Below are 25,484 nucleotides of genomic sequence, written 5' to 3'. Positions count from 1 at the left end.
GCTTCATACTGCACAAAATTGGCAATAGGTGGCATAATAATGGTTACTTTTTTAGCGCCTAGTTTGAAATGTGATTGAACGATGACAACTAACAACAGTTGTCAGTTAGGTAAAATTTTATTTTAGTTGGAAAAAGACAAAAAGTGGTAAATGGGTTAACGTGCGGGGGCTGCAAAATCATGTTGTGACGTCACGCGCGAATATTAGAAATTTTTGAAAATTTTAAAAAGTCCGTAAACTTCTCGAGGCTCTATCTTCGGTAATACTGGATGGATTGAGGTGAAATAAAAACTAGTGTAATGTGTGTGATCTAAACTTTAAATTAAGTCATAATTTAACTTAATATTACAACTTATGCGTGTTGTCCATTTAAGGAAATTCTCTGCACTAACTTATTTGAAATTAATTACTATTGAACTGAATTTGTAATGTGGCAAAACACCTTAGAAGATTGCATCGCGGTGCTCTCTCGATGCAGCAGCCAAAGATAATTAATAATGGCATAGTTAGATATTATGCTAGTGTACACACATTCTATCACGAATACTAACACATAACAATAGTAAAGTATCTGTAATATTCTCGAGATGCACATTATAACCACTTGATTTGTGTATTTTTTTTTTACAACTCCGCCGATTTATAAAAGAAAAGTATTGCAGGAGTTAATGATATTAGTTGTCGAGAAATAGATACATAATAGAGACGAGACGATTCATTTGTGTGACTTACGTTACGTTTGCTTTAATACGAGTATGATCTTGGAGACCGTTGACAGTGGAGTGCCCAGTGTGAAAAACAACATGTTATCCTCGTATCGATTTTCCCTGACGTTTTCATCTGCGAGCCGCCCTTCATTCAAGCGAGCGAAGTACCTTCTGAAACACAATCAGGGCTAGGATCAACTGACCAATATCTCCACTTAATTGAAATTGGTGATTAGTTAATCGGTTTCAGTAAAGCTCATAAAGCTTTACTGAAAACTCCAGTAGATGACAATTTCCTTATTTTTTTGTACTTGAGGAATTTCCATTAATAATAAGTGGGTTAAAGTTCTTCTGAATTGAAAAATAAGTGGTGAATGAATAACATAGAGACTTATCATTTCATAATGGTGCGCTATGAGTCTATTAATAAGACAAACCGGCAATTAAGAACACATTTATCCGTTACATCACATATACGCTATGTAAAACTGGAATGATTTGCTTTAATTCATGAAATAACGCGTTACACTATTCCATTACCTCATCTCTGACGCAACTTAGAAGCTTATCAAAACAAGCCCGCAAAGCAGCGAAATTGGAATCGATGCGCGTAGTGGCGGCTCGCGGCGATGCGTCTGCCGAGATGCGCCCGCGCACCGCGCACGTGCAGCCGTCACGCATCGCGGACACCCAGCAATGTGCTCAGTTTGTCCCTAGACTCCGTGCCTCTCGCACGCTCGGAGACCACACACTTTTCCCGCGTTTTGTGACTATGAAAAATATAATTGGTGATATACATGTCTCGCGGCCGGCATAAGTGCGCCCGAACCAGATATATCTGAGGCGGCTCTGAAGTAATTATTTCGTAAGTATCGATTTTTATAGTTAGGGCTTTGACCGTGGCCGGCGCGACCGGCGCCCAGAGCTCTCCTTCGGGCTAAATAAGAGTGGACTCTGCCGAACCTGTTGCTCACCTTGCTCGTTAAGATCGACGAACCCTTGCTGAGATGATCTTCAACGTTTTTTCTCAGTGCGAAATCTTCGTTGGCAGATTTTTATTCTTTGTTGGCTAGACTGCTCTTTTTCATCTTCGGGGTAAGATTATCTGAGATCGTTTTTCAAATATCGCGCACACACGAACTAGGCTCCTGCGGCAAAACTCATCATTGACCACCGTAAATCATGCTTGGTTGTATCTAATCAAAAAAGATACGAGGTAACTCGAGATTGCATTGCAAGGCAGGGGTTACAGAGAGCCGTTATCATTACAAATTCATTGGTCAGTGGAAACCAAATTACTTATGGTAACTAGCATGTACCAGCTCCGTACTAATAGACTTCGCAGTTTGTTACTGGAGAAGACTATCACGCTGTCACGCATAACATCGGGAACCGTTAATGTTCCGAGGATAAAAGTAATTTACATCACATACCAATTTAAATGAATTAAACATTCGAAAATAAATTAAAAGATTTACCTATTTTTTTGTCTATGAAAACCTAAATTTCGCGAGATGCAATTTCTGTTTAAATTCATCACAGCATGTTTAGTCATCATTAAATAGATTGGTACTTTTTAATTGAACTATTCTACATTTTGTTACACATCATGTAGTTACAGTTATTGTAATAGAATAGAGTTACGCGAGCATATCAAACTATTAGCGAAATAGAGTAGTGAAAATTACCCATCAACCATACTGACAAACAAAAATGCAAATATCTAAATCTCAATAAGTTTTTAATTATTTTTGGAGCATAACGATAGAGTATCAAAATAATTATATACAATCATTTTATAGATTTACCAAACCTGTTTTATTAAACTTTTTCAGCGGCCATTTAGAAAAGCTGCAGCAAAAAGGGCCTGAGAACTAAAACTTTCCTGTAGGTTTATTTTTCTGTAAACCATAAACAGCATCCTTTCTGAATTATAATGAGCATTAATGTATTCAAGACAGCGAAGGATGTTGAGCCATTAAGCAGGGAAATAATCGCCGTCGCTGCGCGGCGTATCACAGGTAGCCCGGCTTAGGTTTCATTTACATAAGTCGCCCTTAACCGTTTTGTCTTACAATGCCTAAGAGATTTGAATTCTCCGTTTAGTCATAGCGCCTGTGCAATAGTAGAAATTCACATCGGGTGTCATCTGCCAGTGAATATCATATGATCTTATTAGCAGCACCCAAAGGAAGGACATGGATTAGTATTAGTCAACAAAAGAATATGCTCACTCATAATATACATACATACTTGTAATCATATTGCGTATTATAATTTCGAAGTTCGTTTGATAAAAGCTAATCTTATACGAACCGTACTGCTAGCACGAAAAACTTTCGAGTTCAAATCGTATGCGTATTCGAATCGCCATCAAAAGATTTAGTACGAAAACTACAACTGCACCCTTGTGAATGTGTCGTAAAGTGAACTTAGTATGAGAAATGGATGCACGGAACTTATTTTGAGCATCAAAATTGTCACGTTATCGTTTAATTCGAAGGCCGAGTATCGAGTTTTGTCAAATACGCAAACGATTTGAAGACGAAAGTTGTTCATGCTAGAGGTACTGCCCTTCAGATACGGTAACCTTAGATTACATTTCCACCACAATGTTGAGAAATTGAGGATCTACAAACGGTTCTATATTGGCTCACATACAATTCTAAATCCTATTCTTTGTCTTACTACCGATTTGTGTTCATAATAATCTCTCTTCATAATTTTATTTTTCATACTTTTTTTTATTCATACATTTTTTTACTACCATCGGAGCTCATAACAGTTAGTAATCATATTTTTTTTATCAATACTGTTACTACCAAGAACCATTTAAAATACATAATTTTTATTTTCAGATGTTTTTTCTTCATAACATTCATTGATCATATTGTTTTAATTAATAATGTTGTTACTAAGAACATACTTCAACTCATAATGTTGTTGTTCAGAATAATTTACTTTATAACGGACATACTCGTATCTTTAATAAAATCATAATATAATCTAATAGAGTAGATAAACATGCAGAGCATGCAGCATGAAAGCAAGCATGCAGCATGCATTGGTATCTCCTCGTCTCCGGCGCTGCGGGATGTGCAGCCCTTCCGCCCTTGCGTAACGAGGCTCAGGCACCCACGCTTGCTTCCGCAGCTTCGGCTTTTTGGATCGCCATCGGCGCCTTCGGCGCCTCGGCGACCAGCCTCAGCCGCTCCAGCTCACCCGGGCGCCTGAGCCTCGTTACAGCGGGCGAGGGCTGCCCTCCCTCCGCGCCTCCGGCTTTTAAATTACACTCTAGGGGTAGGGCAGACAAGACTACGTGGAGTCGGTTTTGCAGCGATTCTTTTCTGTCACGTTAGTTTTGTGGCACAAAATTATGCCTGTTTTGGACCATTTCTAATTAATTTAATGTTAAAATACGATTTAATACGAATATAGACATCATGATTTTCAATAATTTGGATAAATACACTTATCCCAACTAATATTATAAATGCGAAAGTAACTCTGTCTGTCTGTCTGTCTGTCTGTCTGTCTGTCTGTCTGTCTGTCTGTCTGTTACGCTTTCCCGCTTAAACCTCGCAACCGATTTTGATGAAATTTGGCATAGAGATAGTTTGAGTCCCGGGAAAGAACATAGGATAGTTTTTATCCCGGTTTTTGAAACAGGGACGCGCGCGATAAAGTTTTTCTGTGACAGACAAAAATCCACGCGGGCGAAGCCGCGGGCGGAAAGCTAGTGAGTAATAAATTTATGAAAACAAATATTAGGATACATCACATTTATGAATATTATAGTTATTTATTCGAATGATTATGAGTTTCGATCATTAGTATAGAAAAATATATGAAAACAAATATTAGTAAAAACTAAGTGTATGATTAGTGATATTATGAATATCAATGATTATGTTTTTAAATATGTAGTTTTAAATTTTTTATGAAGAATGATCATTATGGTATCAAATTGTATGAGAAATATTTTCGGACCTCCAATGATAGGAATTGAAAAGTTATGTAAGAAAATGCGCTACCTCTACAAACATGTTCAAGGAAAAATCCACATGTAAGATGTTTAACTTTGTTTACTACACCACATTGTGTTATTAAAATAGACTGAAAGACATACAACATACCTAGCAAGTAATATTGAAAAATACGAACAATACATTATGTATTTGTTTATAAATAATTAAATAAGTAGTATATTAATTTGTATAATTATTATTACAGTCTGTCATGAAAACATTACAAAACGTGACATTACCTAATCATTAATTATGTACTTAAACCACACTACTAAACAGTAAAACAAATTAAAATGAGCGCAAAAAATCAAATTTCAAATATTAATTTTATTAATATCAAACAACAAAAGTGAAATTAAATTAAATATACTCAAAGATCATTATATTTTTAAATAAATATTCATTATATGTTATTTGAAAATAAAAAATAATAATTTTATTGAGTAATAAATTTATGAAAACAAATATTAGGATACATCACATTTATGAATATTATAGTTATTTATTCGAATGATTATGAGTTTCGATCATTAGTATAGAAAAATATATGAAAACAAATATTAGTAAAAACTAAGTGTATGATTAGTGATATTATGAATATCAATGATTATGTTTTTAAATATGTAGGTTTTAAATTTTTTATGAAGAATGATCATTATGGTATCAAATTGTATGAGAAATATTTTCGGACCTCCAATGATAGGAATTGAAAAGTTATGTAAGAAAATGCGCTACCTCTACAAACATGTTCAAGGAAAAATCCACATGTAAGATGTTTAACTTTGTTTACTACACCACATTGTGTTATTAAAATAGACTGAAAGACATACAACATACCTAGCAAGTAATATTGAAAAATACGAACAATACATTATGTATTTGTTTATAAATAATTAAATAAGTAGTATATTAATTTGTATAATTATTATTACAGTCTGTCATGAAAACATTACAAAACGTGACATTACCTAATCATTAATTATGTACTTAAACCACACTACTAAACAGTAAAACAAATTAAAATGAGCGCAAAAAATCAAATTTCAAATATTAATTTTATTAATATCAAACAACAAAAGTGAAATTAAATTAAATATACTCAAAGATCATTATATTTTTAAATAAATATTCATTATATGTTATTTGAAAATAAAAAATAATAATTTTATGAATGTATTAGCTACCATACACATACCTATTTCGTTTCAATATAATTTACATTTACTGGTAAATTATTATAAGTTACATTTAACAAATTACGTCACGTTACACGCTGACTTTTAAGTCGCACTTATTTTTAGCGAAATAAATTCGTTTTTTTGTGCATTTTGTCAATGACGTACCGTCGAGTATGATGCCTACCTACATGTGACCCCGTTTCTGATGATGATGTACATCATCAGAAACGGGGTCTCCCCTAAATCAAAGGTATAACGCTTGTACAACCATCTCCAATGTTATAGGTCCCTAGAAATATCTACTTCAGGTCCGTACCTACAGAGAACCCATGGTAATTAAAATAACGTGTCTTTTCTAGATAGCATAATCGAATATAGGGAGCAAAAAATAATTACGAAATTATACGAAGTGGCCGCCCAACCACTGACAACGTTCTCATTAAAAGCCCTTTGTATGGATATAGCTTCCAGCTGAGCAAGAGAAAAATAAAAGTTTGTGAAACTTAATGAATTTACTTTTTATCGGCAAACGTGCATTGATTACGTCGCGTCGTTTCCATTCCATATAAAAATCTAATTGAGATAAAAAATACTTTACATTTCTGAATTATAACTGTTTTAATTAAAAGCGAAACACAAGTAAACTATAATATTATAACGAAATAAATAACTGTAAAGAATTACATAATTGGTAATGTTACTAACTTTAAAAATTGCTTCCACACACCTCATACAAAAGACATCAACGCGCATTTTTTTGCTCATCTCATTCTTTTTTATGAGTTTTGTATCGATTTTTAATTGCCTCGATGAGTTTTACCGTGAATTGTTCTGTATCTATAGAATATATCATTTTTTACCTATAAAAAGATATTAGGTATTATTTAGTTTTATAAGTTTTTGTAATTCAAATAGCCAATAAAATATGTATGAATTTGTGATGATGCTCTAAGAGGCGATGAGATAATACTCGTAGCTGAGTCAAAAAGTAGATTGGTAAAAGATAAATAATAAAGAGGCCGTTGTCCTGCAAATCATTATGATTGTTTCAGTAGATGTGATAAAGAATTATTATGCCGTGTAGGTAACTTCAATTTATTTCTTGACATCCTGCTAATGGGTACTGATTATTCAAATATAAGTAATCGATGTAATTAAGGATGTAAATCTGCACCGACGTGTAATTTTTATGCATATCTTATGTACTAGAATTTTTTAATATTTAAATAACAGCAAACCTGAAGTAAATGAGCGACCGCGGTTATTAATTTACCGTTAGATACCATACTCGTATGTTAAAAATCTGTCAAGATAAAATATTCAGTCTGGACTCTGGAAGTTTCGTGTCCCGTGCGTGAGCATATGCAAGGGACGGGTTTTAACGCTTCGAGTACCACACAACAGAAAGCTTAACTAATGTAGCTTTAGTACTGGTAATACTTAAATCATGTGGTGTGATTTATAAAGAGTACGCTTTTAAAGCTTTATAGAGCATATCCGAAAAAGGTTTTTGTCACATCTACCATTCACATCGAATCACATCAACCTGTTAAAAATTATTCCATCAAAGACGTTTTAAACCACTTACCATAAGAGCGCCACTTTCTGGCTGCCTTGTTGTATTATTGTATCTAAGATTCTATTTACAAGCTATTAGTGACTGAAAGCTCAAAATCGAGACTTTTCTTTAAACGTTATCAACACAAAATCTGTCACATTGTTTCTTTCAGCAGCTACTCTATCTGATGTGCAACAGAGCAGCCTATTTTTTGTTATATTTATTAAACCTCATTAATAAACACTCGAGTGATATTGAGAAAATAATGCAAGAACACTAAATTACAAATAATGTCTTCAAACGCCCAGTAACCTATTTAAGTAGGAATATAGTGTTCCCTCCCATGAACCGATAATCTTGACAACTGAAAATATTGTGCAGACGCCGCGCAAAAGTTGATAAATTGTGTTTGTGTATGCCAACTGGAAAGCGCGACGCGTTTGCTATTTGTTTTTATGTAAAATCTTGTATAATGCAGTCACCATTTTCACACATGTTTATTTAATTAAATATCCTTATCTTTACCATAAAAAAGTCATAAAATAAATAAGTAAACAACGGTAACAACAAATGCTCTACATTTCAGAGCTAACGGAATACTTAAAGAGATAAAGATGCTGATCTTTTTTTCATTTTGTTTTGTTTGTAAGTTATAATATAAGTAAATACAGTGTTAATCTAGAGAATGTTAAAAAGCTACATTTAAGTAACTACCTATCAAAAAACTATTTCAAATCATTTCCATCTACAACATATAAATGCCTTCAATATTCTCCGAGTCTGTAAAATCGCCATCAGATGCAAACCAACGACAATGCAATCTGAAATGGTGCATTTGCCGCAATAGCCTGCCAATAAATCAAGCGTTTTACGACGCGGCGCGGGCGCAGCAGGCGCCCCACGCGGACGCGTGCGTCTGTCCGTAATAACAAAAATAACACCTTCCCCGTAAATCATTGTAATTTAAAGCAAATTACCACTCCAGCAATGACTGAAATTTAAACGGAATAATAAAATTGAAAACAATACAAATATTTAAACATGGATGATGTATTGCCTATAAATATTTAATACGGTGTCGCGGATTTGCAATAGTTATGAATTAGTTCAACTGCCGTTATCCAGTTTGAGGTTCGTTTATTTCAACAATGTTGGAAGTGGTCGGGTGATTAAATCCATAAAATGCTTTTAGCCTCCAGCAGTTCTAAAAACTTCCGAGTAAAAACGATGAATATTAACTTACGCAAACTATTTTACACGCGAACCGTAAAATAACTTTTATGAGAGATATTGAGATCGTTAATAAATTAGTTGAAATGTGTATTGTTATTGTACAATACGTACAATACACATTTCAATCAATTTACCTAATTAGGGAATATATTTGACGAATAAATTAACTTCAAAAAACTCATTTTCCTAACAATATCGTTCGTTCCAATAAACTGGTTCCGCCATATTATTATGTTAAAATATATGAATTATAAATAAAAGTTTTTATTAGGTAAGTAGGTAGGTACCCATTTTTATTTTAAACAAGCTTTTTTGGTGAAACATGAATCTGACCGTAACATTGCATTTATAGTCTTTTTCACGTAAGATGATCCGTATGACACTTCAAGGTTATCCATATTACGCATACTACATAATGCAGAATATTTTTTAAAAAATATTTGTATTTTATTAGCACTATAATAAAAAAAAATTAACTACTTGTCTTGAAATATATAGTAAAATCTGAGTCTATTGATTATATTTTAATTAAATACGATGTAAAAATATTTTTTATTTAATGTACGCAATGTGTGAAACGGAATAGATTTAGTGCTGGGGTATTTCTTGTATAATACAATCGATTATTTCCGCGGTTCATTAATCGATTGCAGTGAATACTTAGTTATTAAAAACATCACAAAAATCAACTATATTTTTCGATTATTGACTGTAATAAACGCATTGAAAATAAATTAATAGTTTTTAATTTAAAGAAACAGAACCAGTACTTTTTAGGAATCGTTTTTTTGAACACGAACCATGAAATTTGAATATTATCAATAAAAAATTGTTACAATAATATTTGTAATTAAAAAAAACATGTTTTTTGTTAAATTAACACCTAAACAAAATAATTCTCTAAAAGTAGGTTTTACTAACTCTTCGAAAAAAATCGATAGATAAATCGCTATGGTTTAGTTATGTTACATCTCTAAATCTTTCAAACTCCAAACGTCATAGGGATCATCTTAGGTGAAAAAGACTATAGTTCGCTTCTTTTGTTTATGTACAGCGTATTAATTATTTATAATACTTACTATAGGCATCATTATTACTACGAAACTTTATCCATCCTGGAATAATTTATTAAAAAATACAAAATGCTCATATTTCTTGCCCATATACTTTTATTATGGGAAACACCCAAACAATAAAGCGTATGGACTAATGTGAGAAATATACAACTTTCAAAATGGCTGTTAAAGTTACTAATATTGCTAATTACTATATATGCATGCCTTTGCAGCCTTTAATTAACACACTGAGTACCTAGCCTACCTATATTTAGTTCTAATAAGTTATTTCCTTGCGTGTTTGTCTTGTTGGCTGTGCAAATAAATAAATCAAATTAAAATTAATCTTTTAGTTCCAAGTTCAATTTTTATATGACTCGTTGTTTCATCAATCTGAATAATTAAATTACTACGTAGGTATGTACAGCATGTAGTATTGACGCAGCCAACAGTGAAAGAGATCAAATACTTTCGTATGTCTGCTTAGAAATTAGTATAGTAATAAAACGCACACTGAAAGACTCAGACACCATATCGAGGTATATTTATGGATAGATAGCTATCTATGTAAATAAAAAGTGTTAAAACTTTACAACAACATATTTTTAGTCTTCCAAGATTTATTTCAGCAGAGCAACTCGTTTCTACTCTAGCTAGGTGCATGCCTTGAAAAGTTTAGTTTAACTGCGTGTAGAAATGCGGCATCGCTCTACTCCTAAATATCGTGTAAAAACTGATCATGATACCTATGTAATTAGCGAACGTAACAATGTCACGATTCGCGTAAATTAACTAATACTCGCCAGCACTTGAAAGATTTAGAGTACCAACCCGTGAAATTAATTCAAAGGCAAGATAATCCATTGCCTGATTATACACCACTAAATTTTTATCACCTAAAAAAATTTAACAGGTTATGTAGAAACGTGTGAAAAATTTAAAGCAAAAGAAAAAGAAATGTTTTTCATAAAGTTAATTTTTTTATTAAATTTTCTTTAGTCCGTATTTTACGCGTCACAGCTTTGTCACTCCGCTGCTCGCTAGAGTAGTCGTACGCGCTCGCACGTTGCATCCATGAAGCTACAGATAAAAATGGAGGGCAGAGTTTGGAACAAAACTTGAGTCAAATACCTACTTATATCTATCTCGCTCTCTGCGGCCCTACCTCTCTTTTTAGTGTGAACTGTAGTATTGCTATCTTCTGATTTAAATCTCCTTGTAAATTCTTCGAAATAGCCAATACACTAACCAAATCAGAAGTTAAACAAATAAATAATTAATATTTGAAACTAAGATTACCTAGTTAAATAAAAAATCACAAAATTGTCGGCCATTTAGGCTTAATGTGTTGGCGAATCAGGGAATTACAATCCCAATTCCTGGGTAATCGGTACCATGTGGCAACATCGGCCCAATCCGGCCCATCATGGCGGTTGTTTACTATTTTGTTTATTAAGCAGTTAATTTCGTTTGAGATTGTTTACAGGAAATAATCATTGTTTTATCACAAGAATTGGTGCAAAATTTTGTAGTGCGTGGTTGCGGTAGTACGTGCTGTCCTGGAAGTGACATAAGATTCCACGCGTAAGTGTTTATTTCGTGATTTCCGACATTGGATCATTGTAAACATTTTTCACATTTTTTACAGTAATTTCTTCCTAAAACGTTTTACCAGTAATTACACTTATCATTTTTAATGATACCTATGTCAAGAAATAAAGATTTTACATTGGTTTCATTGAATTTGAGCAATTTTATATTTTTTGTTTATTTAGAAAGAGCAAGTCTGCCCACAGAGAGCGAGATACTGATACTTAGTTTGTGCTTCAAGTAGGTATTGGGAGTCTGGCCTCCATTTTTATCTGTAGCTTCATGGTTGCATCGATCTGTCTGTCTCGCTCACGCCTCGACCACGCTTCCAGTGTTATTATTACATACTTAACTAACTTAGACCATTTTGAATTCTAATAAGTGTTACAGTATCGTACGTAAATAGTGCTAGCGACGCGTGTGTCCATAAATTACCAATTTTAGGAGGAAATTTTGAGTCATTTTATTTATCTTTTTTTTTGCACAAATGGGATCAGTATCAATAACTCATTACCCAGAATTTTTTTTTTCGGTGATAAAAATTTAGTGGTGTATATTGTAATTAAATAACGGATCGGTTAGTATAATAATAGGATGGATTGATCATTGATGAATAGTGTTAAACACATAACGACTACAAACACTTAAAACCTACCTACTTGAAAGTTAACTCCTAAAGTATCTTAATGTCAATGTATTGTTTTGATATAAAAACAATAAGTGAAACAATTCTACGCGGGCATGCCTCGTCTGCCGCCACATTCACGGTCTGTTTCGTAACCACTGGATAAGTGTATCTTTATGCATAGATTCGAATAGAAGAACCTTTGTGAATAGCATTTCTAGAGGTCATCACACTCACTCAATTAGCACCTATAATGTATTTACCTACTTATGATTTCTTCTCCTGCATTTTCTGTGGCATCTCATGTTTTAAAGACAAGTCTTACTGCCAACGCAACTCATAAGTTCTTATTGTGATAATTATTTTTAATCACACATAATCGCAAACTAAGCGCAAATTGATTCCAAGCTGTCACGAACCTCGGACGGTGAGCAATAGCAAAGAGTTCAATTAAATTGGTGAACAAAACTTTCACTACAACATTTTCAATTTCAATGGCATGTATCGTGTTGGCTTTATTAAAATTAAGTAAATATGAACTACCTACTCAAAATCATTATTATCATTATTATCCTGTGGCCACTACCAAGAAATATCATGTCTTCGGTGGTTATACCAGAACATTAACACAGAGCGAGCCCGCATAAATTTGATTATGTATGTAGGCAAGTAGTCCGCTGCTCAGTAACTTAGAATAAGTTTAATAATAAGACAGACATGGCGCAAGACGTTGTAGGCAGTGCTATAAAATGTGATAATGGAAACAATGAGAACATTGTAGAGCCTTATGCGGGCAATATTTGTTGCTTGTTTAAATTGCATAATTGTTGTTTTCGGTTCGATAACTCCATTTCGTACTGTTTGTAAGGCACCGGCGAGTGACCGCCCCCAGCAGATTGGTTGGACTTGGAACAGTCGCGTGAAACCGACCACCTGATAGTGAAGGCGCGTTAAATAATTGTTTGCAACGTAGGAATGTGACGTGGCACCGCGCCCGGCTGATGCAGACGAGCGAGGCTCGCAATCAGTTCAGCCGAGTTTCTCCCGGAGTATTCGTGCTGTTACTTTTACGCGCGCGGCCGCACACGAACAACGCTCTGTTTCCCTAAGTCACAATAATAATTGTCTATGATACGCTGTTAGAGGAAAACTTTGACTTTCCATTCGTCTTTGTCACCTTTGAGAGTGCATTTGTCGCCGCACACTATTATGTCTCATGAGTTGAAACATTAACGTTATTCTTATGCATTATGCGCGCCGCTTTCCTCGGAATCACCGTCAAAGAGTGCGCACGATCTGATCGCGCCGCGGTGCCTTCTACAGCACCTGAATTTCAATAAGGGCGCTTATTAGCTGCACCGCCAGAGCGCAGGGATTCTGTCTCCTTTGTTTGACGCTCATTGTTATAATTATTTTTGTATTACACTAACGTTACGTACTTGCACGTGTGTATAATTATTTTCTGTCATTGTTACCTACATAATATATACCAATAGTTACAGTTTTGTAACCGTCTAAGCAGTTCATGTAATCTGATTTACTGGAGTATGTTGTTCACAAAATTATAATATGCTTATTATTATTCACATCAATACATTACAGATAATTATATCTAATTGACTTTAATTACTCTAATAAAATTGGTTGTTGTAGTAGTTGTAGTAACTGTTTTAAATAATTGAAGGAAAAATTTATAAATTTTATTAATGTATAATAGTAATATTTAGTAGTATTCTTATTACTTTTCAGGAGGTTTTTATTATCTTGAGTAAGTAGCCAACTGCTTAGGTACTCAGGATAATAAAGCTCCAAAGCTTGTCTAAATCTGTTAAGTTGTTACATGGAAGTTACGCCTTTATAATAAATTACTGCTTAAAGTCATAAATATCCTAGGTGCATGTACCAAATAGTTAAAATAGGTTTCTGGGCTAAATATCGAATTACCCAGAGTCTAGAGTCACCCACGACAGTTTCCTTCACTCCGATCGAGCAACAACTTACAAAAGACTAAGACTAATCTCGCTGTACATGGCTGCGCTCGCTTTGATTTGAACCCACGACCTAACAATTGAGACAAACTTTACCGACCAGGTACGCGGTCACGTTTCAGCGAGAGCAGGCTTATAAAATTCAAATGCATCATTATTTTAAATCTATCGCAATGACAGAAGAATACACGTTTTACAAGGAGGAGTAAAGGACGATGGCGAATGCGCTGTCTCTATGTTAGGCTATATTGTGGAAATTACGAAGTCTAATAGACAGCCAACGACCCGAATATGGTAGCTAAAGTAGCAATAGCACCAAACCACTAATATTTTCTCATCAACTGAAAGGATCATTTTTAGGGCATCATATCTATATATATAAAAGAAAGTCGTGTTAGTTACTCCACTTATAACTCAAGAACGGCTGAACCGATTTAGCTGAAAATTGTCAGGGAGGTAGTTTAGAGCCAGGAGAAGGACATAGGATACTTTTTATCCCTTTCGACAGCATTCCCGTGAAATCCCGTGTGACTTGACATGAAACGTCAGTCACTATAAAACGTGGTATAACAAAAAAGAATCAGACTTGGAATAACAAACCACGCGGGCGAAGCCGCGGGCGGAAAGCTAGTTTCAGATATTTACGATCCACATAGATTACTAATAAGCATATTAATATAGTTACGGTGTTACTGTTATTTGCTCGAATTAGTTAATATGTAACGAGAATACCTAAGTACCTATATTATGTAGATGACGAGCTCATTTAAAAAGAAGAAGCTTCAACATAACTAAACTTGAGGTTTGTTTTTCAACATTACCATTTGGCAAACAAGTTAGTCGAATCATCGAAACGCAAACAAACGCGAGATTAAAGGGGAGCCGATCAGCAACAGGCGCGGGCGCAACGAGATTTGGGAAACGATCCGAGATAGCATTACCGTGTACCGTTGCAGATCGTTGCCTGCGAGATTGTCGGATCGCCCGTGGTGCTCAAGTCCACACCGTTACTTTAGCACCAAATCTGCCTACAATACGTTCTTTGCAGTACTGTGATTCGGATAATAAGTTTAAAGTCACGATCCGGTTCCGTGAACCTGTCTACGTAATCTCGCCGCTGAATTAGAGGCTCCCTTATACGGAGCAGATGCATATTTATATTGGAGCTATCGCTGTAGATATCGCCAAGACAGATTGCACCCCGCGGTGATTTATTTTGTTATGATGTGGGTGCGATAGGAGCTTATTCAGCCTGAGTGCTTTACTTGGACGTTAATGCTTTCAGTTACAGCACGCGGAAGGCAGCGAGCCGGGCACTATTTGTTTATAAACACAAAACAAACTGATGTTAGATAAGTTGTTCTTGTTCTGAAAAGGCACGCGAATTCTAACCATTGCTTTTGCTTATGCATCTCGTTTCTTTGTTTTGTAGAGAAAGGTAAAAGCCATTATTTGAAGGCATTTTAATTGTGATTTAAAAAACCTGTCATAATGATAAATTACTAATTACATAGAATTTTTTCTCATACTAATATTTGAACTTTCTTCGTTTACTTATTAAGTAACGCCACAGAATAATAATAAGTACCTACTACGTACAGAAGTTTTACTTCGCGAAGGTATTTAAAAAAATGTACGCTCAATGTCATTAACAATATGGTATAGTTCCAAAATACTGAACTGTCCTATCCATGACATTGACAGCGGGGCGCCACCGTCAATACCGGATCGCTGGTTCCGATTTTTGCCATGTTGGAAACCATATAGTTGAACGATGGTAGCGCCCCCCTGTCATTGAGTTTGGTGGGACAGTTCAACGTGGGTCATCTATATAATTTAGCCTGTCTCAAGAGTCAAGCACCATTTTGTTGACAAACGTCAGTGATCGGCACTGCGCCGAAGCTATACGGCTGACTTCGGTAAAAATGATGTGACGTGAGGTGCCAAACTGCGGAAAATGGCGGAGNAATTATTTTATAAAATGGTGTTATTTCAAGAATCGTTGAACCGATTTAGAAGAAATTTAGTAGGAACACAATAATTTGTGATCATGGCAAGGACATGACAGGATGCCAAAGATGCCAAACTCTCTCTTTGATGACATTACGGTATAAAGTTACAAAAACTTACAAATAACAACACCAACTACAAAGTACTTCTGCTTAAAAACTTGAAATCGAACCGCCCTTCCGCCACTGTAACGCATTGTAACGTGTTTCAAGACCTCCTCTCCCCCCAGATTGCATTACGTAACACTAGAACGCCCCCTTAGCAACAAATACCACTTCTCACTTTAAAAAAAACACTATTTTTGTTTTCACCCACCAGAATGGATGGTAATGGGTAAAAACCGGGTTTTTACCCAAATCACCCGGTTTTAACCCAATCGGGTGAAATGGGTTTTTACCCACTACCCATCTCTAGGTACAAAAGAAGAACTGAATGTCATGTGGCATACTCCTCCAGTTTACATTTAAAAATTTGTCTCATATTTGGGGAATGTACCATGATGTTCATTGTAGTATTATTTTAAAAGTATGCCAACGATTTCAAAGTCATGCCTGTACGTACATGCATGTGTGTTTAATGTTTATAATCAAACATAATGGTCATTAATAATACTGATATAGTTTCCTTATAATATCGCAGTTTCGTGCTAACTTACTTACCAAGGTTAACACTTTGTTAATAACATTTGAAACTAACAAATAAATTACAATTTTATACTGTTGAATGTTTTAATTGGTCTCAGTGCAGTGTGTTGTGGTATTTAAAATATTAGTTTATTTTATTTAAGGTAACAAAAGAACACATTTATTATTACTACTTAGCTTTTCTCAAAAACCCTTAACTTCGAACTCCTCCTTCTTCTGATTAATTTCGTTGCGGGTCCAATGACAGTTTACTTTCCCCCGGGACAAACTTGACCTTCACTGGTTGGGTTATTGGCGGTCAAGCTGTAGATCCTGGCTACACAGGAGTTGCAGCGGTGGGAACGAGAGGTGGGAATAGTCTCGTAGCTTTTTCCAGCGCTTCGCTTGCTTTGAACTTTGGCCCTCATTCCAACCCTTAAGGGGGTGAATTTTGGAAAAATCCTTTCTTAGAGAATGTTTAAGTTATTAATAACTATCTACATGCCTTTGGTCAGTGGTTTGAGCTGTGTGTTGAATTTAATAATTGACTTCGGTCCCCTAAATGTGGCAGAGGGCGTCCACAACAGTCCTCCATCGCGTTCGGTCTTGAGTTCGTTTGATCTCGCTCCAAGTCTTGCCGATCTTCTTCGCCTCGTCTGCCACAGCACAGTGCGCTGCCAAGTTTGCTTGGGGCGACCACGTTTTCGTTTCCTCTACCGAAACTATGCATCCTATGGGAATATGTAAGACAAAAATAAATTTTCCAATATTACAGACCTTCTAGAGCAGATGCCGCGAAAACTTTACAAGATATAGATAGGTAAACTTGACTATCTCACCTATAGCAAATTGAATAATATTTTTTTGGTTCATAGTAGTCATGTCACTAGGACGCATAGTTTCCGAGGATTAAGCGAAAAACCAAAAAGTGGTACCTTTAAACTTCCTTCTCCCCGCCGGCTCAAGGGCTAAGGGCGGGGACTTTTGCTATGTTCACCTCCTAACTAGTCTAAATAAAGTCCCGAAGTTAGAAATTGTGTTCCACGGATTTCTACCTACATATCTATAATGCTTTATTGACTGGACTACAGTCGTTTTGGTCTATCTAATGATAGATAACTTAGTAACTGCTTTTGCGAGATAAGTTTCCTGACTCATTACTTACCTAATTAAGTACAGATAACAGAGTCAACTAATGTGCATGTTCCTAATGATATCTGCATATTTGTGGTAGGTACTCATGTACTAAACTTTCAATGCATAAATAAACCATTTAATTAATATAGTTTCTAAATTTGTTTTTGTATCAAACCCGGTCGAGTTAACTGCGCAACTGACGGCCGTGACGTCACATCGACGCGGCGAGATGCGCTGTTAGCTCGGGGCTGTAATAGTTTTTGCCAGTGGTTTTGCTTACGTGAATATCGATTTGTAACAGGAAGATAAAAAATAAATAAATAAATGACTATCGCTCTCGTTCCCCTTTATAATTGGGATAACGTCACGTAGCGTGATGGTATATAGCCTATATATAGCCTTACTCGATAAATGGGCTATCTAACACTGAAAGAATTTTTCAAATCGGACCGGTAGTTCCTGAGATTAGCGCGTTTAAGTAAACAAACAAACAAACACTTCAGCTTTATAATATTATGTAGTATGAAAATAGTTGTTGAAAGTTTCCGCTAGGGGCGCTGTACAATCCGTCATACATTTAATGTCACTTTTACGCGCTCACTAGTGACGACGTTTTATGTAAACTCACTAAGCCCTCAAATTGTGCACCACAAGAATAGCTAATTTATGTTATAGGTTACTTGTTGCATAACGCCGTCCCCTGAGATTGGCACGACGCATTATTGAGCGAGCAGAGGCAGAGCACAAAAGTCAACAATGAGTAAGTTATTTTGTTTATTTGTTTTTAAAATAGAAGTGACAAGTTGTAAACAATTTCGAAGAGACTTTTTATTAAGGTAATTTTCCTAGCTCGCATCAATATTTATTTAACTTCTGTATATTTTAAAGACTGTAAACCCTTGAAAAAGAGGCTGACAATAGTGGCTGAGTTTCTTGCGCTTCTTCTTAGCACTGGCCCATTTTTGTCCCGAAGCAGTGGTAGGGTTAATACTGGGACGTGTAAAAGTGCTTTTTAAAAGCGTACTTGCAAAAATAAAGAGTTTTATTAGGCTGTTAATCAGTGTGAACTAGTATGAAAGTGTGCACATTTACACAGATTTGGTATCGGCTGATTCGTCATACAAATTAGAATCAACTGTCGGCCGATATTAAAGTCTGTAGATTGAGTCAACACGCGCATCATGTGTAGTTCTTTGTAGTGTAAACAGCATAGGTACCCCTTAAATAAAGTGCAGTTCGTAACAGTTTTAAAATTATCTGGCACCTGGCTGACAATAGTGACCGAGTTTCATGCGCTGCTTCTGCACTGGCCCATTTATTGTCCCGAAGCAGTGGTAGGGTTAATACTGGGACGTGTAAAAGTAAAAAGGAATTAAAAAATGAGTTTTTTATGAGTTTTCATGCCGTTAACATTGTAAATACCAAATCTTCATCCCTAGGGGGGAATTTTCGGTTTACTGCCGTTTGGGTTGATATTGTCTAAATCACTCATTCTATGACAAAAGTAGATAGGTACCTACGTGCGCGTTTGTTGTTAAAGATAAAGATATTTTTTTACATAAAAATGTGTGTAAACATATTACAGAGCAACAAGTTGATGTTTGTTTGATATTTATGTGCTTTTGTTTAATTCTGTGATATCCCATTGTGATAAATGTGACGGGTTGTGGAGGCCTGATGTTCGCATATTTGTCCCTTACGACATTCACTGGAAGAGCGGGGGTGGTTCTATTCCACAATATATCAACTTACACAAATCTTTCCCCTGACAAACTTGACCTTCACTGGTTGGGTTATTGGCGGTCAAGCTGTAGATCCTGGCTACACAGGAGTTGCAGCGGTGGGAACGAGAGGTGGGAATAGTCCCGTAATACATCAACTTATGTTCCAGGGTTTCCAGTGCTGCTACTGTCAGTGGTATGCTCCAGCATCGGTCATCCGATCGACACAACGCCGACCTACGATTCATCTGAAATATCATCCATACAACGGCAAGTAAACCTGATCTCATACATCCAAAACTTCAAGCAAGTCATGGCGGATTACGTCAAATCTCAATACAGCAATTTATCGATCAACGAAATCGAAAAAGTGAAGGCAACTCTAGAAGATTTCTTAAAGAATTTCGCCAAAGATCTAAAAGAAACAATGGAAGGTGTAAACAATGAAGAGCCCATAGACAAGACAAACGACGAACAGTTCGCGGAAATAAAGCGGAACATGATCAGAGAGTTCCCGGATGTGACGCCAGAGGTTGCTGACAGGATCGTCCATAAACTAAAGAAGAATTTGTATACTACCCGCAGTAAATTGGATGAAATTATTAAAGAATCGGCGCAAGCGCAAGTGGAGAATTCGAAATAAAACCTGCATTGGTGATTTAATTTTAAAAATAGGAATAAGCACAATAGGTAAGATCTTATTATTTAACTTATTAGTGCATCGAATGCTGGGGCCACACTAACGGCTAACGTCAATGTCCATTATCGCGTTAATTATTACGACTTAGTGTGGTGTGGCCCGAGCATAAGAAAAAGAAAAAAAAATCTAACTAGCTATAAGTAGAGCTGTTATGTTCACATGAACTTTTGTATGAAAATTATATTTATTTTATACGAGTATGTCACATTTCTTCAACTTTTAATTCCAAAATGTTCCAAAATAATCCATTCTTCGAAGAAATCGCTTCTTAAAGACCATTTGCAACGAATGTAACGATTACATTAAAAGTAATTCTTGTTATTAAAGTTTTCTCCGGAAAAAAAGAAGCATTTGTAGCCCCTCGTATTTTAAGCTAAATATGCTTGTGTTACTACGAGTGGACTCACCACAGTAGTCGAGGGGCGGCGGGATTCGAACCCGCGTTCCTCGGATCACGAGGTCACCCGACACCTTCAGCGCTCGGCTATAGTCGCTGTTTTGTAATAATTAATTTTCACTTTTATAATTTATATTTTAGATTTTTCTCAAATAATCGCAAATCAATTTATTTAAATACACTGTGGCATATTAACTACTAGCTATCCGCCCGCGGCTTCGCCCGCGAATTTTGTCTGTCACAGAAAAATTTTACCTACAATTTTAAAGTTACGCTGTAACGGTTCCGTTACGACTATACATAAAACTAATAACAAATAAAAATATACAACCTAAATAATCTATTTATTATTAAACTATATAATTAACTACCTATACTTACCTATATACAANTTTTTTTTTCTTCCATCATACACAAGAATACGCGTGCGTGAGTCAATGTTCGCTCGTATGTGAGGCCTTGTCGAATACTATCCTGTAGGGGGCCATCGTGCGTGTTTTGTTTTCGATGTAAACTCGCGGAGATGAACAGGCCTGGTAACGCTGTCAATTTAATAAATGTCTTGGAAGCGTTTTCTCTACAAGGTAAAAAATTAGGAACATAGCCTACTCGTATATCTATTGCAATTGCAAGAAAGTGAATAATGATGTTACAAAAAGTGCTACAAACTCGAGAGAAACATATCCACATGCGAGCATCTATAAAAAAGGCATTTACAGGAATTCTACTGATACTGACCTTCTTGTGTTTCAAAAGAAAACCGAAAAAAATCTGGATATCTGTATGTAATCAGTTCCCAATTCGATTATTATAGGTATAGCAGGCTTTAATCAATCGCATTGTACAAAAACATTATATCTCTATTTGGGCAGGTTGACCCATTGCGTGCGTCCAACGATAGAGCTTTTTCAGATGTCTATGGCGGCTCATGCAGTCATACACCAAGGTTGTTAATAAAACCTTAATTGAGGCCGTAAAGTTTTCTCGAGTTAATCGCGGAGCGATCCTAAAGTAAAATAGTCCTATGACCGGTTCGTATAATATGAAACGTGACCCTGTCATTGTCGCTATATCGAGTGTCTCCGCGCAGGCGCAGGTAACTCACGCGTCCCGGGCGAGACGGGTACGGATTATACGTTCGTTGCCCCGGGCCCGTCCCGTGACACCGACACCTAGTGTAGCCTAACACCCCGTGCTAAAACCGGGACTCAGTTTAAGGGCATTTAGTTCTGAAACAGGGACACATGAATATAATCACAATCACGCTCTATCTAATTTCTAATAGGTACATACAAACTGTAAATTCAACGCAAACTGAAAAACTTTTGAATACTCCAAACTCAATGTACTACAGGACTAACTACGTAAATTCACCGAAGCTCTACTAAAATATTTGCAATCGTAGTTATACACGTAGTACTTATTATTATTCTGTGGTTATACTTAACTAGCTTTCCGCCCGCGGCTTCGCCCGCGTGGAATTTTGTCTGTCACAGAAAAACTTTATCGCGCGCGTCCCTGTTTCAAAAATCGGGATAAAAACTATCCTATGTTCTTTCCCGGGACTCAAACTATCTCTATGCCAAATTTCATCAAAATCGGTTGCGAGGTTTAAGCGGGAAAGCGTAACAGACAGTCAGACAGACAGACAGACAGACAGACAGACAGAGTTACTTTCGCATTTATAATATTAGTTGGGATTAAAATTTTCCAAAGTCGCAACATGTTAACGTTCCAGACAGAGTGAAAAAAAACTTAGGAACGCCCCTAAACCCCTGAAATAGGGACATAATATTTTGCGCAAATCGGGACAGGGCAACTCTACCGACACCCGAGCCGCCCGTCGCATTTAATAAACACTACATATCTATTTTAGCCTGCGGGAATCTCGTTATCGGTATGCAACGATGCAATGTGGCATGCGCCCGCGAGACTAACTACGACAGTTTTATTTGATCAGTGAACGCACTACTGAGTCTACTGACTACTGAATACGATTGCTCTTGAAATTACTTTTTCAGTTTAAATATCAACATTCAGTAGAAAAAGATGAACTTGATGGAATAGCAAAATAATCCAAATGCCTTCTTCGGTAGGAAGGAACGTTTAGTAGTGTAATACCAATTACCTAATACTAATTTATAATATTAGAAGGGTTAAATACAAACTATTATGGGCACTAAAAATAAGGTCCATATAATTCACTGATCGACATCACTTTTGCAAACTCTAGTGGGCAGAGCATATTATGCCTCAGGCCTGTACGTTCCTACGTCGATTTCTCGATTATTTTATCCTCAGAAACGTACCTAAATAAAACAACAAAGAATACCAAATCGGTTAACTTAGGATGCCTAGAAGGTGCAAGGTAAACGTCAAACCGGTTTGACTGGGGGATTCTTTGTTTCCAAGTCGAGACGTCGCGAGTCTCAGCCCAACCCGAAGCTAAAATTTCGCATTCTTGAAGCGAATTGTTTTTTCTTTTTCAGAGCCAGGCAATCGGGCGCTGATGTGTCTGCGAGGCCCGGGCAGCTGAGGGCCCGCGCGGCCTGATGGCGGCGGTAGCGGCGCGCGCGCTGCTCGCGGTGGCCGCCCTGGCCGCTGCCACCGCCCACGCGGCGCGCTTCGGCGACCGCCTCGCACCGCGCGTGCCCGCCGCGTACGCGCCGCGCAACGCCCCGTCAGTACACCACTACGCCGAGTCCGAGTACGACGAGACGTACGAACAGGATTATGAAGACCAAAACTTGGCCGTCGAGGAGGACGAAGCGTTACCCGAAACGGAGCCCCCTCCGCGCCGCCCGGCCCGCACCGAGGCCCACCGCCTCGAGATGAGCACCGAGTACTACCTGATACCGGAGCGCACGTCCTCCACCCCGCCGCCGCCGGCGCCCTCGCGGCCCTCGACGTCGTCCCAGCCCCCGCAGCAATCTAACACGACCTTTATTACAGTGGCCCCGCCCACGCCCGGGACTCTTCGACAAGAATCATGGGCTGTGCCGATTTTGGCACTCGCTTGTGTGACGATGGCCACACTCGGAGGATTCGAGGCTTTCATCGTTTGGGGTGCAAGACGGAAAGCTCCGAGCCATCGTCATTTACTCCTGGGCCAATGTCTCCTATTCGGACTGTTCACGTGCGCCGCCACTGCCGCGTTATTCGCTACGACCCCAACGGTGTTCACATGCGGAGCCGTAAGATTCGGGACGGGCGTATCTTACGTGATCGTTTTCGCATCGCTTCTCGTCAAATGTGTTTTTCTCCTGAGTTTAAACGGGGGAGTCTACCTTCCCGCGGCATACCAGGGTCTTCTTCTATTTTTTGCCGTCATGATTCAAGTGGCTATCGGCGCACAATGGCTCGGAGGCTCCCCACCGAGAGTTCTGATAGGGGGAGGTCGATGCGACGCCGCCCTGTCGGACTTGCTGCTGTCCCTGTGTTACGCCGCGTTCCTGATCGCGGTGGTGTGCGGGGTGGCGCTGCGCTCGCGCGGCATCCGCGACAACTACCGCGAGGCGACGCACATCGCGGGCGCGGGCGGCGCCGCGGCCGCCGTGTGGGTGTGCTGGGTGGCGGCGGCGCTGGGCGCGCCCGAGCGGCACCGCGACGCGTGCGTGGCGGCCGGGCTGCTGGCCACGTGCGCCGTGGTGTTCGCGCTCATGTTCGCGCCCAAGGGCCGGCGGCTGGCGGCGCTGGGCCGCGAGGGCCGCTGGGACGCGGACCGCGACGAGGGACTCAGTTCGCTGGGCGCCGGCGGCTCGGGCTACTCGCCGTCGTTCTTCCACTTCAAGCCGGTGAAGTACGGCATGGTGACGGCCGCGGCGCCCGCGCCGGCCCCGCCGCCCGCGCTAGACCGCAAGGAGCCGCCCGCTCAGCCAGCCGGTTAGTTAAGTATCTAAAATGCGCTAATAGTGAGAACTAGCGCTTCCAGCACCTCGATTTAATAACAGTTCTGTTCGCAGATCCGTATAGAGCGATGTTCGCGAGCTCACCGCACCTGCACTCACGCCCTCTTTGCTCTCCGCCGCACTACACTCTGCACCCTCTAATGCACTACTACAACTATCCACCTTTTCAGTACCTGCTGCCACCAGGTAAATATTTATTGGCAAAACCAAATGCACCAATAGTTTGATTAATATCCTGCCCTCAGTGTTAATGTAATTACTACTCCTAACTTTAACTGAACAAATACTCGTAACTGTTTCCTCAATGTAAATAAGCCGATTGAAGAGTCATTGTGGTGCATACTCATGTGCAATGCGTGCGCAGGCGTGCTGGTGCGGCCGGAGGAGGGCAGCGTGTACGCGAGCGCGGAGCCCACCTTCAGCAGCAACCCCAACGTGTACTTCCAGCGCACGGAGCCGCTGCACGTCGGCATGATGTACTGAGCCCCTGACAAACCAGCGTTCCACAGCGAACAGTGGGATTTGGCAGCGCACACGGCGCCACCGCTCACGTCACAAGCGGCTAGCGCCTGCGACTACGACAAACGCGTCGCGTTAAGTTTATTGTGTGAAACGGACAAATTTAGAGACAAGACGTTACGCTGTATCGAAAATATAATTGTTCCCTGCTGCCGCATAAAGTCAATTACGCAAACTACTCGTCTTAGTTATAATAAATTACTTTTATATTTCTTGAATCTACTTTCTAGTCATTGTCAATGTTTTATTATGATTTGAAAAGTGGTATGTGTCTTGCGAAATTAACTAGTGCACCATAAAAATATTTTTATTGTCTTATGTAATAAATAATACTTTATACAGCAGCAGATGAATTTTTTTACAGAAAAGTGAAATGAATTGAAAGCTGTGTGTGATTAAACATTAAACTGAACCCACCCTAAACATTTGAACAGCTATGAGGATTACGACCTTGATCTAGATGTAAGATAAGGACCATAATAATTGTAAGTTTAAAAATTCTTACTG

The 25,484-nt window shown here is 38.0% G+C and overlaps 2 protein-coding genes across 6 annotated transcripts; both read left to right on the top strand.

Moving 5' to 3' along the window:
* Positions 1–1,401: 1,401 nt before the first annotated feature.
* Positions 1,402–25,480, top strand: LOC114358673 (uncharacterized). Of its 4 annotated transcripts, none has more exons than XM_028312690.1 (4): positions 1,403–1,572; positions 23,040–24,432; positions 24,501–24,644; positions 24,823–25,480. In XM_028312690.1, the coding sequence occupies exons 2-4, from the start codon at positions 23,103–23,105 to the stop codon at positions 24,939–24,941; spliced, it is 1,593 nt and encodes a 530-aa protein (XP_028168491.1). In that variant the 5' UTR covers positions 1,403–1,572; positions 23,040–23,102; the 3' UTR covers positions 24,942–25,480. The 4 variants fall into 4 exon arrangements, with proteins under 4 accessions (XP_028168495.1, XP_028168491.1, XP_028168493.1 ...); XM_028312691.1 differs by having other exon boundaries at positions 1,404–1,572; positions 24,513–24,644; XM_028312694.1 differs by lacking the exon at positions 24,501–24,644 and having other exon boundaries at positions 1,402–1,572; positions 23,040–24,437; positions 24,823–24,905.
* LOC114358675 (uncharacterized) lies at positions 16,683–20,343 on the top strand. Of its 2 annotated transcripts, XM_028312697.1 has the most exons (3): positions 16,683–16,759; positions 18,408–18,492; positions 19,624–20,343. In XM_028312697.1, the coding sequence occupies exons 2-3, from the start codon at positions 18,489–18,491 to the stop codon at positions 20,094–20,096; spliced, it is 477 nt and encodes a 158-aa protein (XP_028168498.1). In that variant the 5' UTR covers positions 16,683–16,759; positions 18,408–18,488; the 3' UTR covers positions 20,097–20,343. The 2 variants fall into 2 exon arrangements, with proteins under 2 accessions (XP_028168498.1, XP_028168497.1); XM_028312696.1 differs by lacking the exon at positions 16,683–16,759 and having other exon boundaries at positions 18,362–18,492.
* Positions 25,481–25,484: the final 4 nt, after the last annotated feature.

This window comes from Ostrinia furnacalis, unplaced genomic scaffold (genome assembly GCF_004193835.3).
Source record: "Ostrinia furnacalis isolate ACB-3 unplaced genomic scaffold, ASM419383v2 OfSCF4088, whole genome shotgun sequence".
Lineage (NCBI taxonomy): Eukaryota > Metazoa > Arthropoda > Insecta > Lepidoptera > Crambidae > Ostrinia > Ostrinia furnacalis.
Note: the sequence above shows the minus strand (reverse complement) of the source record. Positions and strands in the feature narration are given on the sequence as shown.

Bases quoted from the DNA above. Each gene is read 5' to 3' on its own strand.
- LOC114358673 (XM_028312690.1), top strand. From the start codon at position 23,103: ATGGCGGCGGTAGCGGCGCGCGCGCTGCTCGCGGTGGCCGCCCTGGCC. The intron at 24,433-24,500 runs GTTAGTTAAGTA...ATTTAATAACAG, and splicing joins GCCGCCCGCTCAGCCAGCCG to TTCTGTTCGCAGATCCGTAT. The intron at 24,645-24,822 runs GTAAATATTTAT...ATGCGTGCGCAG, and splicing joins TCAGTACCTGCTGCCACCAG to GCGTGCTGGTGCGGCCGGAG.